This window comes from Rhinolophus hipposideros, assembly GCF_964194185.1.
Source record: "Rhinolophus hipposideros genome assembly, chromosome: 7".
Lineage (NCBI taxonomy): Eukaryota > Metazoa > Chordata > Mammalia > Chiroptera > Rhinolophidae > Rhinolophus > Rhinolophus hipposideros.
The window spans coordinates 77,932,967-77,955,577 of record NC_138053.1 but is presented as its reverse complement, the minus strand read 5'-3'; the positions used below and the strand labels follow the sequence as shown (position 1 = coordinate 77,955,577).

Below are 22,611 nucleotides of genomic sequence, written 5' to 3'. Positions count from 1 at the left end.
ATAATAGTAATAATAATAATTGATGGCTAAAAAAGAAATGAAAGTACTTTGGCTTTCATTATCTGCTAGGAAAAAATTAAAATCTAAATATATAGATAAATGTCTGCATTCTTTTTTTAAAATTATATATATGTGAATATATATAAATATAAATATACATATATATTTAATTATAGTTGACATTCAATATATTCAGCTTCAGCTTCAGGTGTACAGCACAGTGGTCAGGCATCTACACTGTCCATGAATTGGTCTCCCTAATAAAACATGTGCCCACCTGACACCCTACAAAATCTTTGCAACATTATTGATTATATTCCCCAAAATGTCTTTCATATCCCCGTGGCATTATTGTGGCTACTGATTTGTACTTTTTAATCCCTTCACCTTCTCTCTCAACCCTACTCATTTAGCAGACATCAGTTTTTTCTCTATGTCTCTGAGACTACTTCTGTTTAGTTTGTTCATTTATTCTGTTGTTTAGATTCCACACACCGTGTTTCCTGAAAATAAGACCTAGCCGGACCATCAGCTCTAATGCATCTTTTGGAGCAAAAATTAATATAAGATTGGGTATTACATAACACAATATAATATAATATATTAAAGGGATAACTGAGATCTGAGTTGATAAAACTGAATCCCAGGCCTATTTCTGTATGGGCATTTTTTGTTTCTTTTTTTTTTTTTTTTTACCATTTTAATCGTCTGATGTTGCCTTTTTGGGCTGCTAAACACAGATGACAACTAATGATTTTCATCCAATTCACCAATGTGTACTTCAAGTCACCTGGACAACTCAACTTAAAAGTGACATATGTAATATAATATTGTGTTATATAATACCCAATCTTATATTAAAATAAGACTGGGTCTCATTAATTCATTAACCTTTGCTCCAAAAGATGCATTAGAGCTGATGGTCTGTTTATGTCTTATTTTGGGGGAAACATGGTATAAATGAGATCATATGGTATTTGTCTTTCTCCAAGTGACTTATTTCACTTAGCAAAATGTTCTCTAGGTCCATCCATATCGTTGCAAATGGTAAGATTTCATTTTTCTTTATAGCCGAGTAATACTCCATTGTATAAATGTATCGCAGTTTCTTAACCCAGTCATCTACCGATGGGCATTTCAGTTGTTTCCATGTCTTGGCTATTGTGCATAGTGCTGCAATAAACATAGGGGTACATCTATTTTTTTCGAATTAGTGTTTTGGATTTCTCTGCATAGATACCCAGGAGTAGAATTGCAGGGTCATGAGGTAGTTCCATTTTCAATTTTTTGAGATACCCCCATGCTGTTTTCCATAGTGGCTGCACCAATCTGCAATCCCACCAACAGTGCACGAGGATTCCCTTTTCTCCACATCCGAGCCAGCACTTGTTGTTTATTGATTTATTGATGATAGGCATTCTGGCCAGAGTGAGGTGGTATCTCATTGTGTTTTTTATTTGCATTTCTCTAATGGTTAGTGATGTTGAACACTTTTTCATATGTCTGTTGGCCATCTGTATATCCTCTTTAGAGAAATGTCTGTTCACGTCCTCTGCCCATTTTTTAATTGGGTTGTTTGTTTTTTTGGTGTTGAGTTGTATGAGTTTTTTAAATAAATTTTGGATATTAACCCCTTATCTGATATATCATTGACAAATAGCTTCTCCCATTCAGTAGGATACCTTTTTGTTTTATTGATGGTTTCCTTGGCTGTGAAAAAACTTTTTAGTTTGATGTAATCCCATATGTTTATTTTTTCTTTAATTTCTCTTGCCCAAGGGGACATATCAGCAAAAAAACTATTAAGGGTAATATCTGCAAATTTACTACCTATATTTTCTTCTAAGAGTTTTATGGTTTTGGATCTTACATTTAAGTCTTTAATCCATTTTGAGTTTATTCTTGTCTATGGTGTAAGGAGATGGTCCAGCTTCAGTTTTTCCCATGTGTCTGTCCAGTTTTCCCATCATCATTTATTAAATAGACTGTCTTTACCCCAATGTAAATTCTTGCTTCCATTGTCATAGATGAAATGACCATATAGGTATGGATTTAGTTCTGGGCTCTCTATTCTGTTCCATTGATCTATGTATGTATCTGCTTTTATGCTAATACCATGCTGTTTTGATTACTACAGGCTTGTATTATGATTTGATGTCAGGTAGCATGATACCTCCCACTTTGTTCTTATTTCTCAAGATTGCTGTGGCTATTTGGGATTTTTATGGTTCCACATAAATTTTAGGATTATATGTTCTAGTTCTGTGAAAAATGTCATTGGTAATTTGATACGGATTATGTTGAATCTATATATTGCTTTAGGCAGTATGGACATTTTAACTATATTAATTTTTCTTATCCATGAATTGCATGCATTCTTTATTCAAAATAGCTTGTGTTTTGAGAATGACATAAGAGTTCAGTGTTAATAAAACTTCTCTTGGGTTCTTGGAAATTGTGTATGTGCATGTACACACATGCCTGTTTGTGTACGCATGCAGGGGGGCTGTGTGTGTATGGGGGGAGACAGACCCAAGAGGAGTGAGGGAAGGGATAACAGATCTGAGTTGATAAAACTGAATCCCAGGCCTATTTCTGTATGGGCATTTTTTGTTTCTTTTTTTATCATTTTAATCGTCTGATGTTGCCTTTTTGGGCCGCTAAACACAGATGACAACTAATGATTTTCATCCAATTCACCAATGTCTACTTCAGGTCACCGGGACAACTCAACTTAAAAGCGACATTTAATTTGGAGAATCCCACCACTCTTACATAATAAATGCCAAGTGGGTAAGTAAATTTAGTTTTCCAACTGCATAATTCTCACAGAGTTCCACAGCAAGTAACCTTAACGTTTTATTCTTTCCCCCAAAATCAATCAAAAAGTGAAAACCTGTTAGGCAAGATTAGTGAGAGAAACCGATTTTTGTGGGGTTTGAAAATTCTAGGGGAAATTCTCTTTGTAATGATAAAGATTTTTCTAATATCCACAAACAGCTTTCAACACGGAGAAGGCATTTATCAAGGTCTTCCTTACTCATAAAAAAACAAAGTTATAAAATATTGGAAAATACACAATGGATGCAGTTAATGGAATATTAAGGCGATTTACTGAAATGCTTTACTTCTGCCTAGCATATTAGGCAACTTTAAAAAAATTTGTCACTTTGGTTGTCTCATTTGATACTTAGCATAGTCAAGGCTTTAGGAAGATTTTATCTTTCACCTTAGAGCTGAGGCTGAGATAGATTAAATGTGAGGTGTTTGCAGTTTTGAGGGCCTCCCATAGGGTTAGGGGCTTGACATGCCACCTCATGGAGGCCTGTTGAGACGAAGGTGAGGTCTGGATAAGCGAGGGGCAGTGGTTGGTTGGGGAGAAATTTTTTCTCATCTGCACCCCGCTGGGCTGGAGCTGCCAGCTCCCAGACATGGCGGGCACCTTTTTTTCTTCATAAACTGTTCCGCAGTCTGCATGGTTAGAGGACTTTTATAGTTGCTGTTCAGTATCATCCAATCCCCCATCACAATTAATAGAACTCTAGTCTCTGTGGGGAACCACTTCTGCCAAACCATGTGCTCTAAGAGACAGGATAACCCCACCAGGGCTGCCAGGGTACGGACAGGAAACCTATGATGGATGAATGAGATGTCCTCTCCTTAGGGCCTGAAGTCTCCTGAGGGCCCGAGAATACAACCCGGATGGAGAGAATAGCTGGCAGCCTTTATCAATAGAGCCATGACAAGCTTGGGAAGCATTTGCTGTCCGGCCTTCCCTTGTGTCTCTTCATGCCCAATCCTGCCCACCTCCTCACTCTTCTGTTGATTCTTTCCACCCTCCCTCCATAGACTTCTAATAAACAATCTTTTACTTTAAGTAAACCAGGCCCAGTTGCTGTTGTTCACAAGCGAGAACTCTGCCTGATTCTGAGGCTGGCAGGTCGTCCTTCCTTTTGGCACTTTTGGGGACAGGCCCTCTCCGAGGTCACCCCTCCTGGCCCTTGGCAAGGGTTAAATCAGTTCTGAGGCTCCTGCGAAGACTTCCTGGAGCAGTGTGGGCGGGAGACTTCCCTTCAGGGCTAATTTTAATGTTTTTCTCAGAAAAAGGATTGCAGAACTCATGGGAAGCTTCTCAGGGACATGGGCATTATTTGCCATCACCCACAGCCCTGTGCACCCCTCCTTGTGGGCGAGAAGGCAGATGATAGGGCAATGGTACATTCGAGCACATACCCCTCCTTTCTGGAAATGTTATACATTTATCAATCGTTAGCTGATTAGTAAGAAAGAAGGCACCACTGAGATATTTTCTTCGCTCTTTTATACTGAAAATAAATTGCTTCTATAACTTTGCATACATAGTTAGCCCTAAATGATTGTGCATATCAAATATAGGCAAGGTTGAATATTTTATGTACTCATATATCATCCAGTGTATAGGCTGGTGTTATACGAGGGTTGTGATGCATTTATTCTTGTGTATCCGACAATACTTAACATCTGGTGATCTCCCTATCTAACATACCCCTGCCTCCTCCTCCCTCCATTTTATCTTTCTACCCCTTCACCCTTCACATGTATCTCTACTGGATTTTTTTTTTTTACTTATTTGTTTACCTGTTTATGCTCAGTCTCTCTCAGTGGGATACATAAGGCAGTAGTTTTACTTTGCTTACTGTAGCTCTGCTTACAGTACAGGTGCACAGTAGGTGCTCAAATACATTTTTTAAAAAATAATTTTTTATTAATTACAATTGATATACAATATTATACTAGTTTCAGGTGTACAACAGAGTGTTTAGACATTTATACAACTTATGAAGTGATCACCCTGATAAGTCTAGTATCCATTTGACACCATACATCGTTATTACAATATTATTGACTATATTTCCTGTGCTGTACTTTACATCCCCATGACTACTGTGTAACAACCAATTTATACTTCTTAATCCCTTCATCTTTTTCATTCATCCCTGCAACCCCTCTCCCATCTCACAACCATCAAAATGTTCTCTGTATTTATGAGATTGTGTTTTGTTTGTTCATTTATTTTGTTTTTTAAATTCCTCATATAAGTGAAATCATGTGATATTTGTCCCTCTCTGTCTGACTTATTTCACTTAGCATAATACCCTCTAGGTCCATCCATGTTATTGCTGATGGCAAGATTTCATTCTTTTTTATAGTTGAGTAATATTCGATTGTATATATGTACCACTTCTTTATTCATTCATCCATTGATGGACACAGATTGCTCCCATATCTTGGCTATTGTAAATAATGCTACAATGAACATATGGATGCCTGTATTTTTTTTAATTAGTGCTTTAAATTTCTTCAAAGAAATACCCAGAAGTGGGATTACTGGGTCCTTCGTTGTTTCTTGTTATAGCCTTTGTTTGTTAAATATGGCTACCCAAGCATTTTTTTTCCATTTCCATTTTCATGAAATATCTTTTATTTTCAGTCTGTGCATTTTTAATTTCAGTCTGTGTATTTTTAATTTCATATTTTTAATTTCAGTTAGTGTATTTTTTTTTAATCTGAAGTGAGTGTCTTGTAGGCAGTATGTGTAAGGGACCTGTTTTCTTATCCATTCAACCACACTACGATTTTTTCTTTTTCTAGAATGCCCTTTATTTGGACACTCACAGGACATGTTCACAAGGATTTGTTTGAAGTTATGTGCAAAACTCATTCTCTCACTTTCCACCTCTCTGCTTTTCCTTTGTACCTATGTATCTTAAAACCTACAGTTCTCAGTTATTGTGGATATGCAGACAATGTTTTAGTGACCTACATGGAGCATCTGCTTCAAAATATGGAATAAGAGTCTATGGACAAAGTCACTAAGACATCGAAACTCACAGGGGACCAAGGCAGAGAAAGGCGACAAAATCAGTTCATGAATTTGGGACTGTGAGCTTCCAGGGGAACAAAGAACACGCTAAAAAACATTGTTTTGATTCTTCCTGTTTGAGAAAAATACAATGTGCCCTGAATTTATGTTTCTATATTTACCACTGTCTATAAGTCACTAAAGATCATTCTATGTATTTTGATTGGAGCATTTAATCCCTTTACCTTTAAAGTAATTGTTGATAAATATGTAGTCATTGCCATTTTATTATTTATTTTTTAAATCTTTCTTTATCTTTGTTTTTTTTTTTGTCTTAAAGAAGTCCCTATAACATTCCTTGTAATACTGGTTTGGTGATGATGAACTCCTTTAGCTTCTTCTTGTCTAGGAAGTTCTTTATCTGTCCTTTGATTCTAAGAGATAGCTTTGCCGGGTAGAGTAATCTTGGTTGTAGGTCCTAACTTTTCATCACTTTTAATATTTCCTGCCAATCCCTTCTGGGCTTCTGTTGAGAAATCAGCTGATAGTCTTATGTGAGCTCCCTTGTAGGTAACTAACTGCTTTTCTCTTGCTGCTTTTAAGATTCTTTCTTTGTCTTTAACTCTTGGCATTTTAAGTTAGATGTGTCTTAGTGTGGGCCTGTTTGGGTTAATCTTGTTTGGGACTCTCTGAGTTTCCTGGCCTTTATGTCTATTTCCTCTGCTAATTTAGGAAAGTTTCCATCATTATTTTTAAAATCTTTATTAAATTTATTGGGGTGACATTGGTCAGTAAAATTATATAGGTTTCAAGTGTACGATTCTATAATTCATCATCTATATATTACCTTGTGTGTTCACCACCCAGACTCAGTTCTTCTTCCATTCCATATACTTGACCCCCTTTACCCTCTTCTACCACCCCCACCTCCTCTAACTTGCTGGCAAACACTAAACTGTTGTCTGTGCCTATGATTTTTTGTTTGTTTGTTTTGTTCTTTTGTTACTTTCAGTTTTATATGGTACCTATGAGTATAAGTGAAATTTTTCTGTCTGACTTATTTCTGTCTGACTTATTTCACTTAGCATGATAATCTCAAAATCCATCCTTGTTGTTGCAAATGGCAGTATTATAACTTTTCTTATAGCTGAATAATATTCCATTGTATGTATGTACCACATCTTCTTTATCCAATAATCTATTGAAGGACACCTTATTTCCATGTATTGGCCACCATTAATAATGTGGCAATGAATATAGGAGTACAAATATCTTTATGGATAAATGTTTTCAAATTTTTGGCAGGTATTCAGATGAGGGATTGCTGGGTTGTATGATAATTCTATTCTTAATTTTTTTGAGGAACCAATTTACATTTCCAGCAGCAGTGTTTGAGGGTTCCTTTTTCTTCACAACCTCTGCAACACTTGTTATTATTTGTCTTGATGGTAGCCATTCTAACAGGTATGTGGTGGTATCTCATTGTAGTTTGGAATTGCATTTCCCTAATACTTAGTGATGTTGAATATTTTTTCATATATCTGTTGGCCATTTGTATGTCTTCTTGGGAGAAGTGTCTGTTTAGGTCCTCTGTACATTTTTTATTTGGATTGTTTTTTTGTTGTTGTTGAGTTGTGAAAGTTCTTTATATATTTTGGATATTAGCCCCTTATCAGAGGCATTGTTTGCAAATATCTTCTCCCATTTGGTTGGTTGCCTTTTTGTTTTATGACTTCTTTTGCTGTGCAGAAGCTTTTTAGTTTGATGTAGTCCCACTTATTTATTTTTGCTTTTACTTCCCTTGCCTCTGAGGTGAATTTCGTAAAATCCTCTCTGAACCCAAGGTCCATAAGTTTAGCACCTATTCTTTCTTCTTTGCAATTTATTGTTTTAGGTCTTATGTTTAGGTCTTTGTTCCATATTAAGTTAATTTTGGTATATGGTGACAGAGAGCAGTCTACTTTCATTCTTTTGCACGTGTCTTTCCAGTTTTCCCAGCAACATTTATTGAAGAGGCTGTCTTTTCTCCATTGTATGTTTTGGCTCCTTTGTCTAAAATTATCTGTCCATATTTATGTGGGTTTATTTCTGGGTTCTCAATTCTATTCTATTGTTCTCTGTGTCTGTTTTTCTGCCAAAACCATGCTGTTTTGATTATTGTAGCCTTGTAGTACAAACTAAAGTCAGGGAGTGTGATACCTCTAGCCTTGTTCTTTTTATCTTAGGATTGCTTTGGCTATTTGGGGTCTCTTGTAATTCCATACAAGTCTAATGATTTTTTTGTTTTACTTCCTTAAAAAAATGCCATTGGGATTTTGATGGGGATTGCGTTAAATCTGTATATTGCTTTGGGTAATATAACCATTGTAACTATAGTGATTCTTCCCATCCATGAACATGGAGTATCATTCCTAGTTATAGGACTTCTGTTCATCTGGACTTCAGGCAATTTTCAGTGACGGTTGTTCTATAGTTTAGTTCCAGTTTTGATGTGGTCATGGGAGGAGACCAGCACAGTGTTTAACTATTCTGCCATTTTAACTGGAATTCATGCTCCTCAAACACTTTTGATTAGATGTATATTTTGCACACAGCAGGGTGTATTCAATGAGTGTGTATTTGGATAATCAAAGATAAGCAGGCATATATATATATATATATATATAGATACAGTACATAAAAAAGTAGAAATAAACCCCCAAAGGATTTTGAAAAACTAGGTAAAGAGTATGACATTCATGTCTATGTGGCATGGGTTTGCGAGATTACTTCTCTGTAGTTTACTTGGCAGAACTATGTTAAGGAATCCCCAATGAATTGATCAAGATCTTTAGGCACCAAGCCTCACCTGCCATTCCTAAGACATCCGCTACTACCATCAGCGCAGCTCCATAACCATCATGGGTTAGGAAGAAAAAGGGGGAGGGGGCTTCCGAGAGGGCTTTTTCATTTGTCAACAACAGGTACTTTCAGTATAGCATCCTCCTCCTTGAGCATAAAACTCTGGGTTTAATTCTAGCTCTTTCTCGGAAAATGTTGGGGTTAAATGATGTCTGGTAAAAAAACCCATGACTGAGGGAAGAGAAAACTCCAAACAGAACTGGAAGAAGAGTGGGTAGAAATGGTCTGGTAGAATCATCTGACTTGGGAGGCAGACAGACATGGCTTTGAATCCCAAGTTGTTACTTCTATGTTTCTGTCTCTGACAAAATTTCTTATTTATTCTTTATTCTTCTGTCTCCTTTTCTGTGAATTGGGATAATAGTGCACACTAAAATGTTTGGTTGAAGATAAAAGGAGATAATCATTTAAAGCATCAGATATGTGTTAAGTTTCAAAGAATTGCAATTGTCAAGGGAGTAAAACGCAAACAGAAGAAGAAGAAAGAACAGAGAAAAAAGGAAAGATGAGGATAAAATGAAGATAAAATTTATCATAATGGGAAATGGGAAAAGGTTCCCTGTTCCCGGTAAGAGCTTGTGAGGCATAGGGTGACACTATGGCACATAAACATGCAGCTAGCTGCCTATGCTCATGTTTGCACGAGGGAAATTGGTAAGGAGGTGGGGTTCTAGTGAAACAAGATACATGTGAAAATGACAAGCGCATATGACATAATACATGAAGCTATTACTGGCTGGGTACCCCAAGGCTCCTTACATTTTCTGTTCCTGCCGGAGAGAGAAAGGAGTCTGAGTGGAAGAGGAGGGCTCAGGATTGAGTTTTAGTTTCTTGGGTAAATGACTGCACTTCTCTGTCAGTCTCCTTATTGGTAACTGAGGGGATGATTCCATCTCCTGGGGGCATGGTGGAAATGTGTGAGGATGCCTTATGTCTTTTAAAGTAGTCAGCCATAAATATCTCTACATTGCATTGAATACTTTAAATTGCTTTTCTTTTATTTCTTCTTTGTATTACAGCTAAGATATCACGCTGCTTTTATTTTGAAAATGTATATAGTCAGGTTTTATTATCCATGAATTTTATTTCAGGACAAAAAGGGGCATTGGAAAATACTGGACATGACAGGGGGGCATTGGATCTGACAGGATAAGAACTGCTGTGTTAGATGACCTGTCTCTGTTAGACCCATCCAGGTCTAACATTCCAAAATTCCAGAACATAGCCCTTTCCCCTCACTGACCCATGACTCCCTAGTTTCCACTCACCGCTCAGAGAAGGGCACTTCTTTCGGATCCTGAGAGAGGAAGTCTCCAGGCGCAAAGTTCTAGGCAAATGTCTCCAGGCTAGAGTCATGTCTCTTAGTCAGGATGCAAATCTCTATGGAAGCAGTTCAGAGGAAGGGCTCCAACTGCTCACCCACCAGCTGGACTTTGAAATTAGGACGGAAGGGGAGGAGCTCTAGAGGGAATCCTGGAATGGTTACTGCCACCACTTTAACAAACGCAGAGCTTCCAGGGCTGGCAACAGTGCCTTAAGGAAAGAGAAAGAAAAAGGGAGTAGGGTAAGGGAAGGAGGGAGAAAGGAAAGAGAAAAAAAGGCCGGCCGGCAAAGTGAAGGTCTTCTGGACGAGTTTTGTTAGTTTTGTGTTCCATCAGGGTCTAATTGGGGTGGGTTTCTCTGCAGGAGGGTGGGGACGGGTGTGGGGGAAGGGTCAGGAATTGAGAAGGAGGCATGTGAATAGAGAGAGAGAAGGGGAATATGTATGAAGTGAATGGATAAAGAAATTGGTATTGGTATTGGGGCGTCTTAGAGAAAGGGTAGAGGGATTATTGGAGAAGGGGGCACTCCAAAGGGAAGGAGAGGGCCACCAAATAGCTAGGGAAAGCTCTAGATGCTGTGCATTCCCTTAGTTGTCTGAATGAGGCAAGAAGTTGAGAGCTGAGGAGTTAGGGCACTTTATTTTTATTACATTTTAATTTCTTAAATTCCCAGTTGTCATTCCCGCCTCCCCCTCCTCTAATCTCCATAAGCAGCTATGTAGTCTGTTTAATATATATCTTTTTGTTAGTATATATTCATGTAAAATGTGTATTGTTAGGGGTGAATGCATTTTTCATTTATAAATACGTATCCTATTTTTCCCTACTCAGAGCTGTGCTTCTAAGATCCGTCCAGGTTGCTCTGAATATATCTTTTCCAGGTTTCCAACTGCTGCCAGCAGGACTCAATGTGCCTTTGCATGGCTGTGCTGAAGGGGGACAGTGACAAAGGCAATTGGAGCTGGGGGGTATAGGGCGTATGGGTCAGCACCATACAAGGTGGACAGTTAACTTTGTCACATCCTCCACCAACATCTGGGAAACAACCTTTTACCCCAAATACCCACAGGAGACAAGGGTACTAGCTAAGCCCAGAAAGTGTTCTAAGTTCGATGCAAATTGTCCCATTTTGTGTGGGCTCCCAGCTCCCAGCCCATTTTGCTGTGGGGAACAGTTATGTGACCTGACTGGGGATGACCCATGTCAGTGAGACCAGGGATGACACAGCCTCTTATGGGGCGTCCAATCTGTCGTGGCCTGAGGTGAGAAAACACTGAGTTCCTGAAGTTTGGCATGTGTTCTTCAGCTATGGGGCTATGATCAAATTTGTCCTTGTTACTGCGGGCTACCAGGTTCTGTGACTTGAGATTTTTCTGGGGCTGTAAGTTCAAAGATTGTGATAGTGTGAGGCACTCAGTGACATCAGTGGCTGCCTAGGGTGGGGACTGCAAAGCACTGCATTCTGAATAACTGCAACATGAAAAGTGGGGTCTTTTTCTTGAAAAAGAAAAATCTTTTTGTTCTGATTACCCTAACAATACATAGTTTTTATGAAAACAAACTGAAGCCTGAAAAAGCATAATCAAGAAAGTAAAATCACAATAAATCTGACCATTATATTTTAGTAAAGACTCTTTCAGAAGTCTTTTTACATGTGTATACCTGTGTGTATATACATGCCACTTTACAAACTGCTTAGTCAGTAATCCAGCTTTTCAAGCAAAAAATATAGATTTGAGTAATCTTTCCTAATTTTTTCATAATATTCCATTATATACTTTATTTAATTTTGGAAAATTCTTGGCCATTACAACTTGAAATCTTTCTTTTCTGTTTTTCCTTCTTTTATTTCAATCACACATATATTACACACCTTTTGAAATTGTTTCACTGTTCTTGAAGGTTCTGTTATGTTTTACCCTCTCTTTGTTCTCATTGCATTTTAGTTTTGGAAGTTTCTATTACCTATCTTCAAGCTCACCTATTCTTTCCTCAGCCTGTCCAGTCTACTGATGAGCTCATCAAAGGCATTCCTCATTTCTATCACAGTGTTTTTGATTTCTAGCATTTCCTTTGGACTCATTCTTAGTATTATCCATTATCCATTTAGTATCACATAATGCCTACTTTTTCCATTAGAGTGCTTAACATTATCATAGTTCTTTGAAATAGGAGGGTTCTAGTATCTGTGTCATGTCTGAGTCTGGTTCTGATGCTTGCTTTGTTTCTTCAGACTGTGTTTTTCTCGCTGTCATTTTAGAATCTTTGCAACTTTTTGATGAAAGCTGGATCCACTACACTGGTACTGTTGAGGTAAATACGCCTTTAGTGTGAGGTTTTATATTAATCGAGCTGGACGTTGGATGTGTTTAATGTTTGCTGTAGCTGCAGGTGCCAGAGGATTCAGATGTCTTTAGCCCCCTCGCTTTTGTGTCCTCTGGTGTCTTAAGGCTTCCCTAAGAACTTCTTAAATAGACTCAGCGTCTGGCAGCTTCTTCCGCCGTAATCCATTTTAGTATCCTGGAGCCGTAAACTCCGCGATGAGATCTAGGTCTTTCAGTTGGCCTGTGTCTCTGGGCTGTGACCTTCACAAGTGTTTCTCCAGTAATATAACTTAAAAAAATAAAAAAAAAGACCCTACCCTCAACTCCCTCTTTGGCTTCAGGTTTTCCAGTCTATTTCCTTGAATCCCTTATCCCTGTTGAGTATGTTGTTTTTGTTTTTCCCTCCTTTAGATGAGACAGGAAGACTAGAGGGGACTTTGGGGATAATGTCTTTCACAGAGCTTTACAGGGCCCTGGCAAAGTCATTTCCCCCAATTAATAGACCTTTTTTTTTTTTTTTTTAACAGGACGTTATTGGGGAACAGTGTGTACTTCCAGGACTTTTCCCAAGTCAAATTGTTGTTCTTTGAGTCTTAGTTGTGGAAGGCACAGCTCAGCTCCAGGTCCAGTTGCCATTGTTAGTTGCAGGGGGTGCAGCCCACCATCCCTTGCAGGAGTCGAACTGGCAACCTTGTGTTGAGAGCCCACTGGCCCATGTGGGAATCGAACCAGCAGCCATCGGGGTTAGGAGCACGGAGCTCCAACTGCCTGAACCACTGGGCTGGCCCTAGATCTTTGTTAAAGTGAAGGCTCTGTGCACATTTCCCAATAATTAGTCGTCCCCTTCCCCAGCCAGAGCTCCTCACCATGAAAACCTGGTGATATTTTATTAGGTAAGCCCCACAAAGTTTGGGGTTCTCCAGAGGCTGTGGCAACCAGGGAGTTTCTCATTCTCACACTAGTCTACGCTCGTCGTCCAGCAGTTTATCAAAATTACTGTTTAAGTGTTCTTACCAGTTAGGGCTCTGGTGGCTTCTGCTCCAGGTTAAGCGGGTCTCGGCTGTGACTCTCAGGATTTGCCTGCATCTCCAGATTTTTCTGATAGGTTCAAGAAAAGCCCATTGATTTCAGTTTGTGCAGCTTCTTCTTGTAAAAATGGGAGTGACAACTTCTAACCTCTTTGCATGTTGAAGATAAAGCTGGAAGTCCCCATATATTTCATTTAATAAGTCCTTATTGATGGACAGCTATATTTTCTCCAACAGCCTAGGACATAGACTTTTGTGCACTGTGCTAATTATGTTTTTCTTTGGATAAATTCCTTGAAGAGGGATTTCTAAGTTAAAATGTATGTATGTACATTTTAAATGCACTCCAATATGATGGCATCAAGTTATAATTCAATGAATATTGCACAAAACTGTTTTCTAAGATATTGGGTCTTTTGACCCTTTTAGAATTCCATGATATTCTACTGAATCTTTACACCGGGATGGGAGGAAACTTAGATTCCCCCCAGATCGTCATTCTCAGTCTAGGAGCCACCTGAAATATCAACCTAAGATCCTACCTTAAGTTCACAGATAACATTCCTGTTAAACAGATGTTATTTGTCAGTGAGAAGGGGCTTTCTCACTGGATCTTCTTCTTCTCTCCTCATCAAGCAGATCAGGTGTAATTTTCTCCATTTTACAGAAAAGTTGACATGAGGAGCTATCCCAGTGTATAGTGTGGTATAAATAGGAGGCGCAGTACATCAATCTCTTGCTATTTCTACTTCCCAGATAATGAATTATTTTGAAGGAACACAATATATTTCACCAGGTTATTTCACCACAGGGACTTGGACTGAACTCATCGACCTGTCTTTTCTCTGAAACTTACTTTTTGTTGTTGATGCCACATGTTTTATTTATTTATTTATTTATTTATTTATTTATTTATTTATTTATTTATTTATTTATTTATTTTTAAGGAAGGCACAACTCACATCCCTTCAATGCAGGGATTGAACCCACAACCTTGCTGCTATTAGCACTATGCTCCAACCAACTGAGCTAACCCTCTTATTTATCAGTTCTTCTGGTAAAGTCTAGCTCAAGGAATAGCTTTTCAGGACTATCTAAATACTGAAATCCACAGAATTGTCGTCTTTCCGTGAATTTGGTTGCAATGTATCTTTAAAAAAGATAATTGGCAAGTGAGGAACCGTGGAAATTCTGTTGTCATGTTCATGATTATAGAGGAGGTTTCTTTTTCTTTTTTTTAAAAACACAGGTTCGTCAATGATTTATCAGTTGAGTCCTGGGTATAACTGAACTTTGCTTTTTTGCTCCCAGCTCTGCTGCCAGTAACAGAGCAGGGTCTTGTAAGAGTTACTGAGAATAAATAACAGTTTTACCAAAGTGATCCTTTCCCTTTACTAACTCATTTAGAAGTCATGGAATTGAGGAAATGGAGAAAGTTTACGAGGATTTCAGATGAACCCTACTTTACATGAAACTGCATGTTACAGGCATTGTTTTCCACAGGGAAAGCACCATCAAGGGTGGCATGTGCAGGGTGTTCCGACCGAGCTGCAGGGATGGCAGGTGTGTTAGAAGAGAATAACTGCATGGAGATGTGGCTCAGGTACTGTAACCCTGTAATCAGTTACATGCAGGCCTGATTTTCTTAAAAAATGGTGCAAAGTCCTTTCGTTTATTTATTAGGACAAACTGTTTGGATAAGGCTTATCTGGAGTTAATAGACTTAATATTTTTCAAAAATCAGTCTGGTGAGACCTGGGGGCACATGGGTTACCCAGCCTCCCCACTGCACTATCGTCCTCAGGAGGGAGAAAGCATGACCCTAATGCTGACTGTATCCTAGCACGGTGCCTGGCACACAATGCGTAACAAATGTTGTTTCATAATGGATATGGTTGAATGACTGACAGTTAACTGGGGCAGATTTAAAAGGAGGCTCATGAATATCCAAGTCAGTCTCTTTTTGGTAGAATACATGGCAGAAATATTTTTGTGCATACACTCCTCTGTTACCAGTTGGACTTCTCCAGTTGTTCACGCACTTGCATTTCACAACCAAAGCATATTGTTTCTTCCAATTACAGCAGGATGAGATTCCTTAAAATTTGACTCCAGGATTGTTCCCATATGGGGAAAGAATTGCCCCTAAACTTGGGCCCTCATATACAACAAATTATCTGACTAGGATCTTTAATTATATCTTGTTCCTATAATAATTATTGCTATAAAATTGGCTGATTTAAATTGCAAATTGCAAAGACATTTAGATTGCCAAAAAAAAAAAAAATGAAGGAAAGGTACACCAGATGAGAGAAATGTAACTGATTTATCATCTAAAGGAAAAATTTGTAAATAGAATGAGAAAACAAAATCTAACTACAGTAGTCCCCCTTCATTGAAAGAGTGATATGTTTATTACAAGATCCCCAGTGGATACCTGAAACCACAGATCGTATTGAGACTTACGTATATTCTATGTTTATTTTTTCCAATACATACACACCTATGATAAAGTTTAATTTATAAATTATCACAGTAAGAGATTAATGACAATAACTAATAATAAAATGGAACAGTTGTAACAATTATAGAAGTTATGTGAATGTGGTCTCTCTCCCTCTCTCATAACCAATCTGATAACCTACACTGTTACTAAATGACTAACAAATAGGTAGTGTATACTGCATGGGTACGGTGGACAAAGGGATAATTCATGTCTTAGGCAGGACGGAGAGGGATTGCGTGAGATTTCATCATGCTACTCAGAATGGTGTACAATTTAAAACGTGAATTGTTTATTTCTGGAATTTTACGTTTAATATTTTCAGACTGCTGTTTACTGCATGTAACTAAAACTGTAGAAAGTGGAACCATGGGTAAAGGAGGACTATTGTATATGCTGTGTGTAGAAGACACACTTAAAACATAATGACATAGAGCAGTTGAAAGTAAGGGAATGGAAAGAGACTCATTAGAGAATTACCATTAGAATGAAAGCTAGTGTAGTAATGTTAATATAAGAAAATAGATCTTGAGACAAAAAGTATCATTAAGGATAAAGGGGATCATATTTAAAACGAAAGGGATAATTCATTAGGAAGACTGAACACTTAAATTTATATACACCTAATAACAGAGCCTCAAAATATATAAAACAAACATTGATAGAATTATGAAGAGAAAGAGGAATTTCCATAACCCTAGAAAAAGATTTCAATTTCCTTACAAATCACCTCAGAAAATTATATCTCAAGTAGCAAAAAAGATGAATCTCATAAATGCAAAAATCTTAAATAAAATTTTAGCAAATTGAATGCAGTAAAGTTTGCAAAAAATATATTGTAATAAAAAAGAATTCATCCCTAGAATTTGAGGGTAATGTAACAAAGTATTTTCTCTAAATTAATTCTGTGTAATAATTTACATATTAACTGAATAACAGAGAAAAGCCACATCATCATATCAATAGATGTAGAAAAAAATTTTGAGGACATTTAATACCAATTCAAGATAAAAAGTTACTAGCAAACTAGGAATAGAAAGGAATTTCCTTAACATTACTAAGGGTATCTGCAAAAACCTCCAGGAAACATTATATTTAATGGTGAACATTTAGAAGCATTCTCTTTAAAGTCAGGAACAAGAAAGAATGTAATGACTACTACTCTGCTTCTGTTCATCATTGTACTGGAAATTCAACCCCAAGAAATAGATCAAGAAAAAGAAGTAAGAAGAATAGGGACCAGAAAACAAGAACCAAAGTTGCTACATTTTAATCATATAATTGTAAAAATGGAAAATCTAAGAAAATCTACAAATTATAAGAATAATGGAGGTTTCAGGATATAGGATCAATATTAAAAAATCAATAGTATCTACATACAAGCAACAATCACTTAGAATAAGATAATTTTTAGAAAGGTACCATAGCAACACAAATTATATGGTGCCTAGGAATGAATCTAATAAAACACATGAATGGCATAAAGCTTTATGAAAGACTAAAGTAAATAAAGTGATATATCATGTTCACGATTAGAAAGACATGATATTATAAAGATGTAGCTTCTCCCAGAAGTACACATAAATTCAATTAACAGTGATTTAATTCCCAGTACATATTTTTAGGAAAGTTGGTAGGCTTATCTCAAAATTCATATGATGAATTTCCTAGCCAAGAATGACTAGAATAATTTTGAAGAAGGTATTGAGGTACGAGAATTAATTTACCAGACAGCAGGACTGCATAGAATTAGGGTACCATCAGGGCAGTGATAGATAAACAGACCACTGAACTGGAATAGAAGCCCAGACATTGGATTCAGGCATATGCAGAAACTTGGAAGATGACAAAGATGGCATAAAAGATAAGCAGGAAAAGGATGAGTTCTTCAGATACCGAATTGATTCCTTAGGACAATGAAAATTCAAATAGCAACAATATATCATTTTATGATCAGCAAATTCTCAAAAAACTAAAATATCTGACAGGTAACGATTAAGGAGGGAATGGAAACTCCTACAGGAGGACAATTGCTTTGGGGAACAATTTATCAGTAGTGAGGAAATTTTGAGATATGTGTTCTATACGATCAGACAATTCCGTCTCTCAATGTATATCCTCGAGAAAGCTTTGCCAATACTCAAAAAGTGAGACTTGCACAAGAATGTTCATTGCAGAGTCATTTATAATAGTGGAAATGGAGAGTTGATCTATGCAGGGGTTAACAAATAATTTGCATATATGGGTACAACTGCACATAGCAGATAAAACCAATACGTTAGAGTTTTTGAATCTCAAAACTCCAATGCTGAATGAAAAGAAATCAAGGTGCATAATAATAAATGCTGTTATCTATGTAAAATTCATAAACACCCAGAATAATTATATATGTTGTTTATGGATACATATATATGAGGTAAATGTATTTTTTAAATGCCAGGAAAGATATATCATGGCTACATGATTATGGTTACCACTGGAGAGAAAGATAGAAAATTTGGTTATTGAGGGATGTAAAATACTGCATCTATGATATTTCATTTATCTAAAAATAAAGGTATGGAATAGATGGTAAACTGTATAGTATAATGTTAATATTTGTGAAATTTGGGTGTTGGTAAAGGGAGCTTTGTTATAGTATTCTCTGTAATTTTCAAGTGTGTATGAAATATCTTATGCAAGAAATAAAAAATCGTAAATGAAAGATTAAGTCACAGCTTTAGATTTAAGTGAAGACGGAAGGTAATTCTAGGTAGCAAGATGTGAACAAAATAAAGTGTGAATCCTTGGTAGTGAGTTATATGGCTTAAGCTTCATTTGGGAAACTTAATTGTGTATCAGATTTGGAAAGTCTCTTTTTGATTGTTCTTAGTTGTTCCCAGAAGGCCCAGGGAAGTTCTGTGTGCTTCTAATCATGTTTGCGTTTTTAAGGCTTGGGTCTGGCAAATAAATAAAGACTAGGGGAAAGAAGAGATGTAGAATTTAGTTGGCCTGCAAGCAAGATGTCAGTTTTGATTTAGAATGAGTAGGAAAATAAAATTGGAGAGTGTGTTGAAAGACAAGCACAAAAAATGTGTGCCTGAAAAAAAATGCCTCAGAGGAGTGCTCTAAAACAAATATTTTAGTATATGTCAGTGCATTTTATTTCCAGAGAAACTTAGAATGTTGCTCTTTCCTTCTTTTAAACAATACACCCTAATAAGTTTGTTGAAGCAAAGAAAAAATTTCTCCAAGTTACATTTTTTTCAAGGAATACATGTTTCATATTGTCATGCGGGGTCTCTGGTCCCTCTCCCCACAGAAGAATGCAAGATATGGTGAGGCCAAAAAGGAACACCCACGGAGCCATAGGTAGGGGAGTCACACCACTATATTCTTGCTGGCCGCTGGGTTGGAGACACAGGAAGCAGGAGCCACACTGTCTGCAACCTGCCCGTCCACTTGTCTGCAGTCCGCAACCCGCACTCCGCCGTGCTAACTGCAATTCACGCTTGCCAGCCACCATCTTCTTGTTAGCCCCCATTTCCCGCTAGCGTAGCCACAGCAGTTATATTAGTGGCCAATGGCTCACTGGTTACAGCTGACGGCCAACTAGCCACAGCTGATGGCCATCCAGTCACAGTTGATGGCCATTTACTACCTGAGCCAGCAGCTTTCCACGTGAGGCCGAGAGCCTGGAAACTGCACTCCTGGCTCTGTCCCCACACATATGTACATTCAAAGAACCATTGCTCAGGAAGTAATTTATTCATTCAATTTAAACGAAGCATTGCTACCATTGCAAAAGCAGTTGTTTGAAAAAGAATTGAAAAATGCATAGTGAGGTTACATGGTTCAGTAACAACATCTGTATTGATCATGTGAAGTAAAACTATCAGCAAATGCCATTTAAGCTCACCTTGTCATTTTTAATAATGTATGGAACGAACGTGTGTCACCCCTAAAAATGTACCTGTGACATTTACAAACTCTTTCAAACACATTTATCAATACAGTAATAGAAATTCCTGAGCTTCCTTTTCGTATACCAGTGTTCACCAACAGACACTTATGTGGTGTTTTACTTGCTTTATGTCCCTAGCCCTGTCTTAAAAAAATATTTTATCACATTCATAAAAATATCTATGCTTCCAGTCAGTTTGCAAGCGCACGTTTTAATGTGACCCTGATCATAACAAGACAAAAATACTTAAGAGGGCATTAACATGGGCAGCTGGAGTTGAGGGGTGGGTTTGGTGGGGGAGGTTGTAGAGAGAATTCCCATAGCATATATTTTGCAATATCCACCAGAGGCTCAGTTTCATCTGCATCGTTTGGAGAGTACTCCCAGAGGTAAATGCGCAAGAATCTGCTTCTGTGGTGGGTTAGGTCCCTAGTGCCAGACTTTTCAATAGCCCCATTTCCTATACTCTCCTCCAGTCTCATCCTCCTCCTCCTCGGCCCCACGATGTCAAGGTTTTTACTAAATGGAAGTTCTATCTCCCAACCCCTAAAAAAATAGGGGAGATTTATATTGTGTAAAGCTTGGCTAGTAAGTCATAGAAGTGGATGGGGTTAAAGTTTCAAATGCGATCCTGGCGCGATGTGGCAGTATATAATTTCTGTTTTCTTTCAGAAAAGCACATGCAATGATTTTGGAAAACTAGCTGCATATTTGTACTTCTCTAGCTCCTCATAAATTATATGAATGTAGTGTCTGGTAACTGACACTCCCAATTTTAGAGCTTAAAAGTAAAAGTGTGCCCAAGTGTTAAAGGCAGATGGCACTAATGTCAGCCCGGGACACTCAGTGTTTCTTGGACAGAAGCCAAGTTTTAGAGAGTGACCTGTAAGAAATTTCTCATTGTCTGTAAAACATGGCATTAGAGAATTAGGAAGCAGAGACTTTGTAAAGCAAAACCCCATACCATTTCATAATTGTGTAATACAAGCATGAACAGTAGGGGAAAATTTCTAGCTCTAGATCAATTAAAAGTAAAAGGTTATCATTTTACACATAATCTGATGGATTTTGTCAAAAATGATGTTGTCCGTAACATGGATGATTTATACTGTTCAAAATAATCCCTTTATTATTTTTTAATGGTTTGGTCTTTCCTTTATTTCACAATATTTAAATGAGCTTTTCTGATTTGATCCCCCTGTTCACGGTTCCATCTCATTTTTGTTTTAGCAGCTTTTCATGTAAAAGGGATGAGTAAAGAAGGGAAATTATGTTTGCAATCATATGGAAGGGTGAAGATAAAGGAGGAAACTAATTTTGGTCCAACTTACATAAACAATTTCCAGATTATAGATCCTTTTGCAGCAAGAATTCTTCAAGAAAGTTGCTTCAGCAACACACGTTATTCTACTTATTTCCATGTCAAAAAAAAAAAAAATAGAGGAAGGGTAGGCAAGGAAAATAAACATTTATTGAGCCAGGCACTGAGCTGGGAATTTTCAACATGAATCGAAACATAATGACCGTGTTATACCAGGATGTCTAAGATTTTGTTTGGCAAGCATTGTTTTGGGTGTGCAGTAAAAATGAAAATATTAGGAGAATAGCAGTTAGCATACTCTTCCATACTACTGACAAAGACTTAACTGTCCATATTGTCCCCTCAAAATGAAAGGAGTCAAATGAATAAATCCCTGGAAAACAGAAAGGATGAGGTGCAATAATCAAAGATTTACAGAATCAAAAAAGCAAGAAAAATCAGATGACTATAGTCTTAAGGCTAAAAAGAAAAAAAATCAGCATCACAATAAGTACATGTAGAAATGACTTTTAAAAATCAAAACAAGATCATTTCTGACACATGATTAATTTTTCACATGCCATAATATTTTAAATGGCTAAAATCAAACAAGGAAAAGATTTATTTCTAGGGAGGTTTAGGGAAAACAAATTATGAGAGATAATATCATCATGACTTTCAGCATCCACCTTGAGGTGCTTTACAGATAGGAAAAAATCTGCACTCTGGTTTTGATGGTTTTTCATTGCTGACTATGTACTCTTTCTGATCCTTATTCCTCATCATTTTTATTAAATGTAAAAATGGTCATTGAGACAACCTAGCATAAACCTGCAAAGAGGTGAATTAGAAGGTGTACTCTCATGTAAAAAACAAAACAAAACAAAACAAAAAACATCCAACAACGTAGTGTAACAGTCACTTTGAATTTCCTGCTTACTGTTCAAGAATTTGCTTGTCCTTTCCTAGTGAAGAGAAAAAGCAGAGGTAGTGGTAGCTTTGAAAATACGTAACCTTATGCTATTACATAGTCTTGACTTCAATATGGCTTTACAAAAGACACAGATCACCCAGCAGGTTAGTTCTAGATTGCTTTGGTTTCCACATGAAACTCTTACATTTTTAAAAATGAATGATCAAACACAAAAGCAAGCCTCAGAATGCAAATAACACTCAAAAAGTATCAAAGGTTACATGAAGCAAAGCTGAAGGATTGACTTTTAAACACTTGTTGGTTGTACTTTACATACATGACAGACCAGATCAGCTGTACAACGGCACATTACATACTTCTAGACAAAGATTAAGAAGAATTAGTACATTCACATGTTTCCTTTATATGATTACATATTTTCTTTAGTTTTGTTTTACAGATACAGACACAATCATATTGAAACTACATATGGATAGATGTAAGTCATTAAATAATTATTTCATGTCTTACAATG

The 22,611-nt window shown here is 37.2% G+C and overlaps 1 protein-coding gene across 6 annotated transcripts in view; it reads right to left on the bottom strand.

The window, feature by feature from the left end:
- Positions 1 to 10,172, bottom strand: part of AGXT2 (alanine--glyoxylate aminotransferase 2) — a 40,284-nt gene extending 30,112 nt beyond the window's left edge. For 2 of the 6 annotated variants that reach the window (XM_081053300.1, XM_081053302.1), the window contains exon 1: positions 10,012 to 10,149. In XM_081053300.1, coding sequence (XP_080909426.1) covers positions 10,012 to 10,099 — 88 coding nt within the window. In that variant the 5' untranslated portion in view covers positions 10,100 to 10,149. Of the gene's footprint in view, positions 1 to 10,011 lie in introns of all 6 variants that reach the window. The other 4 variants (XM_081053297.1, XM_081053301.1, XM_081053298.1 and 1 more) reach the window with 4 other exon arrangements.
- Between the last annotated feature and the right edge of the window lie 12,439 nt (positions 10,173 to 22,611).